The sequence below is a fragment of the Kogia breviceps genome, chromosome 10, assembly GCF_026419965.1.
Source record: "Kogia breviceps isolate mKogBre1 chromosome 10, mKogBre1 haplotype 1, whole genome shotgun sequence".
In the NCBI taxonomy this organism is placed as follows: domain Eukaryota; kingdom Metazoa; phylum Chordata; class Mammalia; order Artiodactyla; family Physeteridae; genus Kogia; species Kogia breviceps.
Genome location: NC_081319.1, coordinates 103,091,376 through 103,107,673, shown reverse-complemented (window position 1 = coordinate 103,107,673; position 16,298 = coordinate 103,091,376). Strand labels below are relative to the sequence as shown.

General features: G+C 51.6%; 1 protein-coding gene across 1 annotated transcript in view; it reads left to right on the top strand.

Moving 5' to 3' along the window:
* The window catches only part of LY86 (lymphocyte antigen 86), a 55,492-nt gene extending 46,304 nt beyond the window's left edge, over positions 1–9,188 (top strand). Inside the window, exons 4-5 of the mRNA XM_059076735.2 lie at positions 4,849–4,901; positions 8,782–9,188. Coding sequence (XP_058932718.1) covers positions 4,849–4,901; positions 8,782–8,865 — 137 coding nt within the window. The 3' untranslated portion in view covers positions 8,866–9,188. The remainder of the gene's footprint in view (positions 1–4,848; positions 4,902–8,781) is intronic.
* Positions 9,189–16,298: the final 7,110 nt, after the last annotated feature.

Genomic DNA, 16,298 nt, shown 5'->3' with positions numbered 1-16,298 from the left:
CGTCATACAGAGCAGCAGTTTCCAAAAAACCTCTTGCTTATATCCGCAACCAAATATGTTTCCTTTGAACAATGAATGGACCAGTACATTTAGAGCAATGAAGTAGGAATGTCTCCCCCCCGCACCAGCTTTGCGTGTCAGCTCTGCAAGGTACCGGGAAGTGACCGTGGGAAAGAAGGGTAGGACATGGGCATGGAGAAGCCAGAGGCTCTGCTAAGCACAGGTCTTGGGGTAGAAGTTCAGGTCTCGGGTTGCCCTCATGCCCCTGATACGGTTCCATGTGGGCAGCTGCTCTGGCACCAGCCTCGCTGCCCCTGCCCCTTAACTGGGGAGAGCTTGGTCTGTCTCCAAATACTAGCCGAGCAGCTGTTAAGCACCAGGTGCTGAGGCAGGAAATCACCGTGCCATTAAAGAGCCCGGTACCCAACGCCATCAAGAGACCGACAAGCGTTTGTTCTCCTGCATCCTCCCCCACCATCCGTCCACCCTCATCACATCGGCTGCTCTGAGCGGCCCCTTCCCTAACCCTGTCTTCCCTGTCAGCACCTGCCAGGCCTGGACCCTTCCAGCAGGAGGAGGATTACGATAGCAGGAGCAAGAACGAAGTTGGCTGGCACACGGCATCCTGGCTCTGGGTCTGCTCATTTGATGGCCTCATTCATTAACCATATACTGCACCCCAGCCGTGTGTTAGGCTCTGCGCAGTGTACAGGGAGCTGTGTAAACCGGGAGACACAGAGGTCCTGACCAGGGAAGGAAACAGCCCTGTAAACAGTTGAGTACAGTTCTGGGTGCCCGGCAATTCAGATGGGGTTCGCATACCATTCTATATAATATATATAATATATATATAATTATTATATATATTATATATATATTATTTATATATATTTATATATAATATATATATTATATATTAATATATATAATATATTATATATAATATATATAATATAATAATATATAATATATATAAATAATATATATATTATATATATATTATATATATATATTATTATTATTAATATATATAATCCCCCTGGCCCGGGGGATTATAGTCTACTGTGGTATCAGCACCTAGCATGGCGCCTCTTTTAAACAGACGCCAGTAGTGTGGGTTGGCGTTTGAACTAGGCAAGTCCTAGCTGAGTGTTTACCACGTGTGCCCGTCCCTCTTCGAACTCTGTTACAAGAGTCTTATGTGTGCTAAATGTACACAACCTATGGGGTGGATATGATTATCACCCCACTTCCTGATAAGCAAACTGACAGCACAGAGATGTTAGGTGATCTGTTTACGTGGTAAGAAAAAGAGTCAGGATTCAAGCCCAGCCCGGAGAGTCTGTGCCACTCTGCTCGTCGTATGCTAAGTGCACGGTGCTGGGGGGTCACAGGGGGGACGGCCACCGTCTGAGGTTTCAGCATTCAACACTGACACGAACCCGCCCAGCACCACGAGGTCTCAGTCCCTGGACCCCCTCACCTCCAACACCCACGCCCCCCTTTCCGCCTCGGCACTCTCTCCCACGCGAGCCCTGCACGTGGTCACGGCGGCAAGGGCGCCATTTCTGAAATCTCGCCGTCAAGCCGTCCTCGCTGTGGCTTCACCACATCCTTCAGCTCACGTACTCAAGGTCGTGGATTGCAGTCGTGGAAACTCCATTCAGCCGACTCCACCGCAGATTTTACTATCGATCACCCCCTCCCGCCTTCACTGTCTCCCTCCCCCTCTTCCGATTCCATGGCCTGTTATCATCAACCTTCCTGCATCTCTTCCCAACAGGCTTGCCTTTCTCTCTTTACATTGGTCCAGCAAGACCGCAACTCAACCATCTACCCCCTCTACCCTTGATCAGAGCTACTGAATGTTGCTGAGAAAACATGCATGTGGGCTGACTTCAGTCTCTTGAAATTTATGCCACAAATCTCAAAACAAAACCCAAAAAACAACAGGCAAACGAATGCAACGCTGCCTAGCGAACCTACCGTTTTTCAAATGTCTTCCCCACCGTCCACGAGGACCATTAGGGACCATCTTCGTGTTGCTCAGTGTACGACAGCCTGCACCGTTCCTGTTCCTCCACCGCTTTGCCCATGACCTTCATTAAGAAACAGAAGCAGGAAGCAACCTAAGTGTCCATCGACAGACGAATGGATAAAGAAGATGTGGCACACATACACAATGCAATAACAGCCATAAAAAGCAATGAAACTGAGTTATTTGTAATGAGGTGGATGGACCTGGAGTCTGTCATAGAGAGTGAAGTAAGTCAGAAGGAGAAAAACAAATACCATATGCTAACACATATATATGGAATCTAAGGAAAAAAATGTCATGAAGAGCCTAGGGGTAGGACGGGAATAAAACACAGACCTACTAGAGCATGGACTTGAGGATATGGGGAGGGGGAAGGGTAAGCTGGGACAAAGTGAGAGAGTGGCATGGACATATATACACTACCAAATGTAAAATAGATAGCTAGTGGGAAGCAGCCGCATAGCACAGGGAGATCAGCTCGGTGCTCTGTGACCACCTAGAGGGGTGGGATAGGGAGAGTGGGAGGGAGATGCAAGAGGGAGGGGATATGGGGATATATGTATATGTACAGCTGATTCACTTTGTTGTAAAGGAGAAACTAACACACCATTGTAAAACAGTTATACTCCAATAAAGATGTTTAAAAAAATTAAAATTAAAAAAAAAGATTTAATACTAAAAAAAAAGAAAGAAACAGAGTTAATCAGACAGGAGCCTGCCATTGGTCCACTGGCCGATCTACAAATCTGCCTACGTCTGAACCTGTTCTGCTCTGTTTTCTCTCCTGTAAATATGGGCACAACCTTTGTGCTCCTCTCAGAGGCAAATCCCTCCCCTCTCACCTTCTTAAACACTCATCCTTTCCATCATTTCCTCTCTTCTGCATCTTCAATCTCTCTCAAGAGCATTAACTTCAAACGACAAATATGGTGCAGTGTCTCCATCTTAGAGAAGCAACCTTCTTAACCCACACCCTCCTCCAGTTTTCATGCATTTTTTTCTACTTCTCTCACCTCCGTATCAGTCTTCAGCTCACCCCGTTTGGGGGTTTCTTCGCACTTCTCCAGTGTCCTGTCAAGGTCACCAAATGACCTCCCCGTTGCCAAGTCCACTGCACATTTCTGTCCTTATCTTACGTAAACGCTCAGCTGCATTCAACATGGTTGACTGGACCCTCCTTTCTGAAAACCATCCATCTCCCAGCTTCTCTGCCCCCCCCCCACTCCCTGGTTACCCTCCACTCCATGGCCGTTCCTTCTTAGCCTCCTTGGCTGTCCTCCCCTCTTCTCCCTCACTCCTGAATGTTGGAGGGACCCAGGAGTGGTCCTGGCCCCTCTCCCTTCCCTGCCTGTTAATTCTATCTTCCTAGGGGAGGTCTCATTCTCATCCTGACTCCAATAGGTCCTGTAGCTCTATCCCTGACCTCTTCCCCCAAATTCCAGATTCATGTGACCAACTGCTTTCAAGGACCCTTAATAACCACCTCCCAGAAATAGGGCTCTTTAGTTAACACACACACACACACACACACACACACACACACACACACACACACTCCTTCTTCTCGAGCCTCCCCCATCTCAGTGAACTGGGTACCCCATCTACCCGGATGCTCAGTCCTAAACCCTCCCGATACCATCCTGATTCCATTCGTTTTTCTCCATCTCCCCCCACCACCACACTTCACCAACCCATCGCTCTCCTGGGCCACTAAACAGCCTCCACTCTAGGCCTCTCCACACAGCGGAACGATCTCTTCAAAGCATAGATTAGGTATCTTCACTTGACTTTTTGCCAGTTGGCTCCTTACCGGGCCCTCAAGGCCCTGGAACATCTGTCGCCCCTCAGTCTTTCCGATCTCTTCTCAACACAGACCCTTGTGTTCGCTCTGCTTTGGTAAATCCACTTGCCTCCCATCCTTCCACATTCTTAAACTCTGTTCCACATCAGGGCCCTTGTCCTTACTCTGCGGCACTGCAGTGCTCTTCCCACAGCTCTTTAAATAGCTGCTATATTTCACATAGATCACCAACAGGGACCTACTGCACAGCTCAGGGAACTCAGCTCAATATTCTGTAATAACCTAAATGGGCAAAGAATTTGAAAAAGAATAGATACGTGAATGTGTATAACGGAATCACTTTGCTGTACACCTGAAACTAACACAACATTGTTAATCAACTCTACTCCAATATAAAATAAAAAGTTTAAATAATAATAAAAATAATTGCCTCATTGTCCTCCCTCGGGGAGATCGTATCACGCAACCTCGTCTCCTTAGAGATGCCTTCCCGGACCAGCCGCCTTCTCACAACATGGCATCTCCCAGTTTGTAACTTTAGCAAATATTGGTTGAGTGCTTTCCAGACATCGTTATCAGTGCTTTATGTTGATTAACTCTCTTCATTCCTCACAGCTCTGCTATAGTCGTTATTATACCCATCTTAAAAACCAGGAAACTGAGCCCAAAGAGATCAGAACTATCCAAGGTCGATCAGTTATCAGAAGTTGTCTTAGGATTTAACCTCGCGCATCCCAGGGGCAGCCTGGCCTCCTATAACCCTCCCTCCATCTCTGCCTCCCTCCCGTGACCTGCGTGTCTCCTTCTCGCACTTTTTACAGTCTGGACGCGATCTCATTTAGTGATTTATGTACCGTCAGTCTCCTCATTAGAATATAAACAACGTTTGGACAGAGAACTTTGTCTTCATCAATGGATCCCCAGAGCACAGTAAGCACAGATAATAGAGCAAATCGTTTTTGTTTTCAATGACTGAATGACCTTGTGTGTGTTTTGTCTGTTTCTCCAGAGCAGATTTATTATGCTGGCCCTGTCAATAATCCTGGATTTGAAATTCCTGAGGTAAGGTTTTGGTTTTCTCTTTTGTTTTGTTCCTTAATTATCGTATCTAGCAGTTTCTTAAAGAAGGAGACGCGGAGAAGGAGGAGGAGGGGCAGGGAGAGGAGCGCAGAGGAGGAAGGAATTAAGCTAAAAACTTAAAGCTTCAGTGCGGCCCATCACGAAGAAAACCCTTTCTCAGTGAAGTGGCTCCCTCATCGTGGACACTTACTAACGCTTGACGCACAGGTTTTGGCACTTTGGTATTTAACACCTCTGTCCTGGGGGGCAGCCGCTGTGTAGACAGCTCCGACGGGGAGGGACCCTGGAGCCCTGTCCTGCAGCTTGGCTGTGTCCGGGGGGCCTCCACATGGCTAGAGCTGTTGAGGCAAGGGCGGCAGGCACACACGGGCTGGTGGTTCAGAGAAAGTAAGACACACACGGCCCGGAAAGCATAAAGCTCCCCAGTTACCGTTCTCGCACGGTACTCACGAGCTACCACCCGGTAAAGAAAATGACCACGTCCTGCACATCCACTAGTGAGGGTCACAGCTACGAGGAGATTTTTCCTCTAATTCCTCTTCATTCCACATACCGTGACTTTATGGAACAGCTGCACTCCAGCAGCTCTGCCATAGCGATCCATTCGCAACACACTCCTCCTGAGAGCATCCTTCAGAAATACATCAAAAGAATCATTTTCATCTTCTGGTCTTCAACTTCATCCTTTGCATCTTCCAAAACCTGAAACGACTCTAGCAAAGAATCTCCTTCTCCATAAAGATCTCTTGAACTCGTTTCATTTCCCTGTATGTTTCCTTTCTGTCCCAGCCTCTGGGTTCCTCCGTTTCAAGCCATCAAGTCTCCAGACTATGTTGGACTTGCACTAGTGTTGCTCTGGCAGTTGGGAAGTGTCCAGCCTTCCAGAGTTTTCTCCTCAGGCCTTTCAGCATAATACGAGAGTTGCGCAAACTCTCTTCCCGTCTAGGATGGGAGACACTTTCTCTCACATAGTTTTTGCCTTCAATCTTTGCCCTTTGAATTCTTTTTCTTCCTCCATTTTCCTTTGGACCCTCCCCACACCTCCACTGGAGATTAACTTAAAATTTGCAAACAATTAACTCTTGTCTTGCGTAATTAACTTTAAAATAAACCACAACAGTTACTCTCAGAAATCGCTGTGAAATAGAGGCGAAAGAACTTAAAGTCACAGGAGCACTCCGAAAGAAAAGGTAGCAGAGATGTAAAAAGCTTCATTGCAACCACCTGGGATGCGTGTGTGAGTGCATTACCTGCGTCCTTCAACAACAAACGGTTTTCCTTGGGGCACTGCCCGCCGTGAGACTAAGACAAGACCAGGTCACCTGGCCCCTGGCCTCCTTGTTCAAGCGTCCACAGATGCCCTCTGTCCAGCCCTCCTACCTCTTCCCCTTCTGGGGCCTGGGCCTGGGCCGGAGAGCAGAAACCTGGCCAGCCCCGACCCCGCCCCAGCCAGGCCTGACAGGGGACAGAAGCAGAGCAGACACATGTGATCTGTCACGTATGCAACAGAGGCAGCTGGAGGCCTTAAGCCCCAACTTGAGCTCCCACGCTGGCCCAAGACCAGCCCGGCGCCCCTGGCTGACAACCAGCCTGCAAGTCCCAGCGACTTTGCTTCCTAATATGGGACAGAAATGGTGTGAGGACGTTTGGTTTTAAAAGATCTGCCCCAGGTCCCGCCTCTTCCCTCCAAATCCCCCAGGGACGGGCCTTGTGCTAATTCTACCCCCGCTTGGCCGAAAACTTTTCCACTCGGCAGTCAGTCTTCAGCGTCTCGGTATTATTTCCTTTTTAACACAACCAGCCCCTTGGCCCCGATTGAAGTGCTGCCTGCAGCGGGCATCTGTCTACGGCTGCCGCTTTCTGACTTAGCATTTAGAGGCCCTTTGCGCTTCCAACTTGGATGCCAACGGGCAGGTACGGCCTGAACTGTGCACGTGCAAAGGGCGCAACTACAAACTCCTCCCTGACAAATCCAGTGCTCTTCAAACAGCAGAAAGACCCCTGCTCCCATGCATCATCCTCTCCTCCTGCCCACAGGGGGGCCCTGTCGCCTAAATACTCTCGCCCCTCAAAGCAGAGTATGTAGGTCTTGTAATTCGTAATCTGGAACGCCTTCATTCAAATGCTACTTCTTTCCCTAGGCTTAGAAAGCAATGGGAGAAATTCAGTTGGTTTTCAGTAACTTTGTGTGGCGTGTACTTAAATGCACAGGGACAGCTAAAAGTAGCTGATGGGGCTTCCCTGGTGGTGCAGTGGTTGGGAGGCCGCCTGCCGATGCGGGGGACGCGGGTTCACGCCCCGGTCCGGGAAGATCCCACGTGCCGCGGAGCGGCTGGGCCCGTGAGCCGTGGCCGCTGCACCTGCACGTCCGGAGCCTGTGCTCCGCAATGGGAGAGGCCACAGCAGTGAGAGGCCCCCGTACCGCAAAAAAAAAAAAAAAAAAAAAAAAAGTAGCTGATGGTGAAAACAGTGATGGTGACGATGAAACACCATCAGACGCGAATGTGAGCTGGTCTTTACTCAGAACTCATTCTCTAACGTTTACGCTCTGATTTAAACTCCTAACACTGCTTCTGAAATCACAGCTGCTGATATCTGAGCAGATTCAGGGAGCCTAGACCGTCAGAGAATCTTCAAGCTGAGGTCACCTTCAGCAGCCCTCATGCCTGAGACACCATCAGTGCTGCGGAAGCCACTCACTCCTGGGCCTCTGCTAATTTCTAGAAAGCTCCTCTCTCCTAGCCCGAGACCTTTCGTGCAACATCTATCCAGTGGTCTGATCTGCTCCTTCCCTCCGGCTTGTATAGATTAAGTGTCTTCCCTTCCTCGGGTGACAGGCTCCTCAACAATGGGCCAGAATTTCCTGAGCTTTTCTTCTCAGGACAGAGAGTCTGCAGATGTGGCCCTGCCACGTGGCTTGCGGGGCCGAGTGGAGCTTCAGCCACGAGCACGGCAGACGTGGCTCGGGCCTGGGTTCCTTCTACAGCCCCGCACGGCTTGGCTGGCCTTCCCTGACCACAGAGGGAGCCCTCTGCATTGCTCTGTCGCCAGAAAGGAACCCTAAACGGCAGAAATAATTTCTCTAGCGGAGCGTTTGGGTTTCGTGCCGTTGGATTTTGCTCCCCCAGCTGTCCCCGTCTTCTCAGGAGATGACACTTTATCCCTCCTGTCGCTCAGGCCAGCGTCCTCGGGGTCACCCCTGAGCCCCCTCTCCCCCCCCCCACGTGGGTGTCCTCAGCCAATCCTATCGGCCCTTCTTTCCGAATCCATCCAGAATCCCGCCCCCTCTCCCCACCTCCACCACCTGCTCCAAACCTTCGCCACCTCCTGCCCGCTCTCACCGCTTCCTGCCCCGTCCCCGGCTCTTTTCCCCACGGCAGCCCGAGGGGCCCCGCTGACAGGCGCGTCGGGACAGGCCACGTCTCAGGTGGAAGCCATCCCCGGCCTCTTCTCCCCCCGTCCTGTGGGCCTCTCCCCCGGGGCCCGTCGGCCCCTCACTTTCCGCAGCCGGCCACCTACGGGCCCCCCCCCAATGTCACCTCCTCAGGGGACCTGCCTCGACCACCACCCTCCCTAAAGCTGCAGACCAGCCCACGCCAGCCCAGCACCCCCTGGTCAGCCCAGCACCCCCGTGGGAGCTCCGTCGGGAACACGAGACCCCCTCAGGCGCAGCATTCATCACGGGCACCACGTGTCTCTCCCAGGCAGCCCGGGAGCCACAGCGGGTGGCTACGGTCTGTGTGCTTCCACTTTGTCCCCGGTGCGTAGGGCAGAGGCTGCACGGAGAAGGGCCCCGCAGCCGCTTGCTGGGAGTGGACGGCTCTGGGCTCACACACCTCCTGCTCTCCCCGTACCCCTTCAGGGAGAGTACCAGGTCCTGCTAGAACTGTACAACCAAGACCACTCCACCGTGGCCTGCGCCAACGCCACCATCCTCTGCTCGTGAGGCATCTCGGAGCGCGGCGAGCTGTCCCGTGGGAACCGCAGCTTCTCACGCTCACCCTGCCGTGAGGAGGGACCAGCGGACGACAGATCGAGCCTCTGGGGGGGTGCGGGCGCTGCTGGCAGAGGCCCAGGACCAGAGGTCCCCGGGCCCCGCGGATGTAATGAGGCCCCCGAAACACCTGCTTCTCAGGGGCTCCCGGGGGTCGCCCCTCAGGCTTGAGGGTCTGTCCCTCCTCCCTGAGTGCTCACCTGACATCACTCACCTTTTCTCAGCTCCTGGGGGCCCCTCCTCGGTCGCCCCAAATAAAGAAACCGGCACCACAATTGTGTCTCGTGGTTTGTTAAAGAATTTTGGTACAATCCTGTAGCTCTAACATAAGCTCCTCTGCACACAGAGCCCGGGGCTGCCACGGCATCAGTGATGCGAGAGACTCACGACGGTGGCGGCCCGGTGGCAATGACGGCACTGGGGAGTGAGCCGTCCCTTCTCCTGGGGGAGCCCCACGCCCTGAACGTGCGGGCCCAGAAGCTGACGAAACCTCACACGCAATACATCCCAGCCTCTCCTGAACAAAGCTCATGATCCTGAATCGTGGCTGTCCCGGCCCCAGCGCACCACGGCCCTCGTGGACGCGTTCGTTAATTCACTCAGCAAGTCACGGCCGGTCACCCCCACGCTGGGCCCTGTGCTCGGCACTTAGGCTTCCCCAGGGAGCAAGCCAGACACTGTCCCTGCCCTCATGGAGCCTGCAGTCCCCTGGAATATTAAAAAGCCACATGTCCACCAGGAGCCGCTTTATGCATGTACAGAGACACCTCCTTTGATGCCCCCTGTAAATGACGAGGTGGCCTGTCTGTTGCCAGAGCCGTTTGGTGTCCCTGTTGCCTCCTGTCCCCGGATGTGCAGAATCCCTGGGGGGCTCCACCTCCCCTTCCACATCCTGTACTCCCCCCACCTCTCTCCTTCCAGCACCCCCGGGCTCCACATCTGGCCCTCTCGCTCCCGTTGAGGGGCCGAAGTCGAGAGGCTGGGTCGACCTTCTCATTTGATAAAAGGGCCACTGTGTTAGAGATTAAAAGAGAAAAGAAGTGCATGGTTTAAAAATGTTCGTTGCTATTAATTACCGTCTGCACGTAGTTGAACTACCCGGAATAGCAGGCCGTAAATGCCTGGTGCATCAAAACCTTAAAACGAGCATCTGAGGTTTTCTGGGTTGTGGAGAGAGAAAATTACAGCAGTGTCCTCGCCTACGCCCAAAATGCTCCAGAGAAAAGCCCTGTGTGGCCATGCCAAGCTTGGGGGCAAACCTCCGAGCACACACAGCAGACACTGTCGTATACCTAGATGGCCAAATGGATTTGCTCATGCTTCTACAGCCCCTCCGGCGAGCCATTTCCCGCTCCCTTTCCAGAAACATCCCTACGTCCAGGTAAGGGCCCTGGGTGGGTCCCGAGTACTCACATGTAACGACGGCTCAGGACAGCTGTCACAGCCTCCCATAGACAGGGACAGGGAACAGGGAACCAGCAGATCGAGCTGTCCCCTTTCCTGTTCTGCACTCTCTTCTTAAAGTTCATTGAGTGTGTGTGTGTGTGTGTGTGTGTGTATTTTTTAAGGGAATGCCAGTGCCCAAAGAAAGCTTTGCCAAGCAAGGTCCAGGCAGACAGCTGAAGATCCACTTGGCCACTGTGATCACCCCACTCAGAACGTTCAGCTGTGAAGCACAGAGACCAGCTCTGTCTGGTTACACACCCAGCTCAGCTCTGACTGCTAAGTCCCAGGTGGTTCAAGTATCAGCCATGGTCTGCTACACAGGTTCACACTGTCATCAGCACTTCCCCTCGGTTTCTCTGAAGTTCTTTCACCTCTGGCCTCCATGAATATTGGCTTCACCCTCAGACAGTCTTTCCTGCAACGGCAAATAGTTTCACGCCTGTCCAAAGTACCAAGCAGAGACCTTTCTCCCGAAGCCCTGCGTCCACCCTGATTTTAATGGCGTGGGTCACATGACCACTCCTGGCCAATCACTTTGGCCGCGTGCTGATTGGTTTGCCTAGATCACATGACCCACCACCAGAGCTGGCTTGGCATTAGTCCCACTGGAACCACACCATTCCTTAAGTGGACACTAGGGAGGTTGGAAAGGGTAAAGGGAGGAAAGGGGGAGATGCTAGTAGTGGAGGGTGCGTCTAGAATTAGACAGGCCTGCTTTTCAGCTGTTAACTGGGCGAGTGCCTCAGATTCTCTAAGCCTCTGTTTCCTCATCCGTACGCGTCAACAGTAATAACACCTGCCTTACAGAAATACCCTGAGAATTAAATGAGAGGACAGCGCCGGGCACGTAACTCAATGAATGTGAGTTACTACTCTGTTCGGGAGGTGCCTTAGTCTGTTTGGAATGCTGTAATAAAAATACCATAAGCTGGGTGGCTTAAGAAACAGCAGACCTTTATTTCTCACATTTTTCTCATTTATTTCTGGATGCTGGAAAGACCAAGACCAAGTCGCCAGCAAATTCAGTGTCTGGTGAGGGGCCTCTTCCTGGATCACAGACAGCTGTCTTCCTGCTGTGTCCTCACGCGGTAGGAGGGGTGAGGAAAAGTTCTCTGCGGTCCCTTTTATAAAGACACTAATCACCTAATCACCTCCCAAAGACCCACCACCAGTACCATCGCATTGGGGGTAAGAATTTCAACATATGAAATTGGGGGTGACACAAACATTCAGTCTATAGCAGGCGGGTATTCACCTTGGAGCTGAAGCCCTGTTTCCTAATTTCCCTCTCCAATCCTCCAACATCCTCGCGGCAAACTGTCTTTGAGCCTTGACCTCACCCATAAGCCCACATTCCTCTTTAAGTCCTGAAATGGTTCCTTGGCGCCTTGATATCTTCTAAGCGTAGCTGGTTTAAGTAGACCTGGGATGTTCACTGAGCTACATGAACTCTGAAAAGAATTCAAGGGAAACATTACGGTACAAGTTTCCCCTGAAACAGAAACTTTATAACCAGGCCAACCAAAAAAAGGCCTAGGAAAGAAAATATGTGTAATTTTTAATTAAACTTGTTTCCTGTTTTTTTTTTAAAAAAAAAAAAAAGATACACATTCAGGATGTGAAGAACTAAATGTAACATCTGCAAATTCAACAATTACATCTGCCTTCAGAAAAAAAATCACCCAAAATAGCCAGTAAGAGAACAGAAAAGGCCACATCCTGATTTTGACCCGGACTTGTTAGGGAGGGAAAGTTTATTCTTCCAGCAGTTCAATTTCAGATTTGAATCAGCTACAATTTTCTCAGTCAACTTTCTCAGACGAGTTCTTCTGTCTAGTTTCCCGATCATTTTATCTGGCAAGCAGGGGTTCCAGAGGAATTGGGAAAAGAGCTACTTTACATCTAGTGTGTAAATAACTTCAGTTGTTCCATTGGAACTGAAGCCTTCAGCTGCCTTCAAATGTACCAGCCTGAATTTTCTTTGTCCTCTAACCCAGCTGTCCTTTAAAATGCGTGACAAAAGCAAATTCTTTCCTCCAGTATTTTGATCTCCTCACTCCTGAGGAAAAGCACATAAGCATCGACGTTATTTCTTCCTCCAGCTGATATTTTTATGGATTCCCTGAAACCCAAGCAAGGATGGAAAGAAAGAAAACATCCATATGCCATGCAAGCCTGTATCATTTTATTTGGTTTTCCCTCCTTTTCTTCTACTCAGAAATAGTGGAAGAAAACTGGAGAACGGGCCGGAGAATGTTATTGAAATGGTCGAAGGGATACAGCAAGGTTTCCACACAGAGGTAGACTAAAAAGGTTAAAATGTGTGAGTATAGAAAAGTAACATCTGAGAAGGCAGAATAATAATAATTACAACGGTTTAAAAGCTAACAATTATTTGAGCATTTGCTATGCTCCAGCATTGAGCTAGGTGTTTTACCTGTATCTCAGTACTTAATCTCAATAACAGCCCATGGGGGATAATCCAATGACCCACCCTTATAGAAGAGGAAGCCATGGCTAGTAAAGTGAGGAAACAGACAGACCCCTGCTTCTTCAGGCTCGTGAGCTCAGGGAGCTGGGATTCCAATCTGTCCGACACCATTCCAGCTCTCACCAGCTGACGCTAACCTTGGCCGTTTGGCTGGAGGCTATATAAGAAGGAGAACTGTGTGTTGTAGGCTTGCAGCCTCTTTCAAGTCAAGCAGCAAACAGGCTGAAGACAAAAGGTAGACTAAAAAAGTGTTAGATGAATTCACTGATGAGAGCACAGAAAAAAAAGAGCAGTCCCAGCTGTGGCTGCCTAGCTGTCAACCCTGGTGGTTCATTCCCGGGGACTGAGACATGTTATATTTCTGCTATAATTAGGCAAGGAACTCAGTGTCAGACAAAATAAAGTATATAATGAAAGATGCTTTCGCCGGAGCCCAGGCTTTTCTGTTAATACTTAGTTGTGATCCCTGAAACTCAACCACTCAGCAGGTATTCCCCGGGGTCAACCGTGCACCCGGATCTCACCCAAGCCCGCGCCCCTGCTGGACCCCACCCCGTCACCCTCCTGAGCAGCTCGTCAGCGCCCCTCGCCGGAGAGAGGTTATCCTCTTCACCAAGCGTGGCCTCTTCACCCCTTTGCACGTGTCACTCACGTTGCCTGAGTCCCCTTTGGCGGCAGCAGGTGTGGGGCTGACCTGGTGGATGAGGGCTCTGTGCGGGGTTCCACGGGGATGGGATGGATGTAGGAAGGAGGGGGAGGGGAGGGGATGCCAGCCAGAGAAGGGCATCTGGACGAGGAGGCAGCACCGAAACCAAATAAAGGCTGCCGGCGGGAGCACAGATGGAGGGGCAGGGAGCAGCCGTTCGGAGGGTGGAAGGAGATCGGGGCACACACGGGGCCGCGGCAGCCTCTACGCGGCGCGAGGCCGGAGTTCGCGCCGGGGGAGCCGAGAGCCGCCGGGCACTCAGCGTGCATCAGCTTCTTCCCAGGCTTACTTCTCCCCGCCAGACGCAGTAACGCTCGAGTCGTGACTTTCCCCAGAGCAGGAGCACGTGTCTGTGATCTCTCCACCTGTCTTAGTCCGCCCTGCTGCTGTAAAGACATCACGGAACAGGGAGCTGAGGAACAAGAGAAATCCACCTCTCGCAGTTAGCAGGCTGCAGGTCCGAGGCGTGGGCAGATTCAGAGTCTGGTGAGGGTCCCTTCCTGGTCCCTGGTTCATAGACAGATGGCCAGACAGACGGTCTTCCCACTGTGCCCTCAGTGGCTGGAGGGGGGAGAGCTCTCCGGGGCCTCTCCGGTAACCACCGTAACCCCACCCGTGGGGAAGCCACCCTCATGACCTAACCACCTCCCAGAGCCCCCAGCAGGCAACACCGTCACGGCGGAGGGTCGGTTTCCACATCAGAACTTTGGGGGGATGCAAACATTCAGACCTCACACCTCCCTTATGTTTTTCCTTTTCCTACTTCATTTTTGGTAATGAACTGGAAGAGACTGAAAGCTTAACATAGAAACTCCTCTACTGAAAATTATCCCAACCACCAAAGAGAAAGAAGAGTTATGTGATGTGATAGAAGCGCTAAATGTCACTTTGATAGCAATCAGATTACAATATATAAATGTATCAGTGTAATGCCTTGTACATCTTAAACAGGCACAATGTTATATGTCAATGTATTTGATTTTTTTTAAAAAAGAACGGAAGGAATAAACTCCTGTACCGGTCGCCTGTCCGCGTCTACCGCTCTTAGAAATGATCCCCTCCGCCAACCCGGGGGACAGACGTCACGTCTGGAGTCATTTAGAAGAGAAAGGAGCTTGCCACCCCCGTCTCACTCCCTGGCCCCAATTTCTCCTAATCGTATCGGATTTTCCCTTTGTTGCCTCCCAAGGTCCCAGACTATTGGTTGGTCTGAGTTGAGTTTTTTCCCTTCACTTTCACACCCCGAGGCCTGTCTGTCTACCGTTGTTTGGTTTCTGTTCAATGTTTTAATCGGATCTCATTGTTGACTATTTTATGTGTTCTGACTTCCATATTTCAGGGCCACATTCAGGCTTCCAGAACCTTGGGCTCGGGAACAAGCCACTGAGGTTCATCCCCGGGAGCCGAGGGGCGTCTCTTCCACTCAGAGAGTTCGTTCCCAGCCCCTGGAGAAACAGCCCTGAAAACTAGAAACGAAAACTGAGCACGGCTGTGGCAGGAAACCAATCCTCCCTGTAGCAAAAGACACCGTTTCATCTCTTCGGGATATTTCGGGGTGGAGGCGGTGATGTTGGCTCTGCCTTGTGGGCGAGCTTCTGGGGGCAGAGGCGGACAGGAAGGGGGGCCTGGTGTCCCAGCCCCGCAGACGTGCGTCGCAGCCTCAAGGAGAGAGAATCGACAGCAGGAATCTGGGCCAGCAGCTGACTCACCAGGGGTTCAGAGCCACCAGGGTGCCCGTGGCACTTTGTGGTGCCCCCGTGGCACTGGGGTACAGGGGCAGGAAGGGAGAACACAGCACGGCTTGTTCCACGAACCTGGGAGACCCAGCCCAAAGCAGGGAGGGGAGAGCCGGGCCTGAGCGCAGGTGCCACGCTGCCCCCCGAACACACAATGGCCCTGCCTTCCTGCAGCTTCGAGAGCTTGGATAAGAACCCAGGGGAGACAAGAATGAGAGAGGAAAGAACCGCTCTTCTGCTGACAGAGGCCCCAGAAAGAACCAGCGTGGAATGTGAGGAGAGTCTGCAGAGATTCCCTGATACGCGAGCGAGCGGGGGGGGGGGGGGGGGGGGGGACCAGTCAGTGACATTTCATTCCGTTCTTGTCGTTAGAATGTCTTCACAAGAACCCACAGACTGACGCCTAAGACGTTCCAGCTTCGCTGGTGGGCAGGATTTCCCTCCCCCAGAGCCACGCCGGGATGGGAATCCACTTCCTTGCCACGTGCTTCCAGCCCAGCCCCTTCCGTTCCTCTCCGACACCTGGGGGTCCGCTCGGACCTCCTCGTAACCTCCGCGCCAGCCCCGCGTTATTGCTTTTCTGTCCGCTTGCTGACAGGCGGGGTGCTCCTGCTGTGAAAAGAGTCCCTTCCTCACCGCCCTCCTGATGACAAGCGTTAGACCCTCTGTCTGCTCATGTCCTGCACGGGCGCACCCCGAAGCCCCGCAGCCTGTCCTTTTCCCGACGCCCAGAGCAAATGTGCGGTGCGGTTTATAACAGAGGGAACGCCAAACTCAGGGTCATTTACAAAGTATTAGACCTTCATGTATGTGACCGGGCTGCAGTGCGTAGGGAACATTGTCCTAGCTACACAGGCAATGCGTTTAAGTAACAGTTAAGAGCCAACTGCTGGGAGCTTTATTGTGTCCCTTCTTCTTTAGGCTCCGCAAAAACCAGATATAATCTCACCCTCAGGGTCCTGAGCCAAACGCCCTAGAGCAAAGGTTCAGACCAGCAAATTAACCA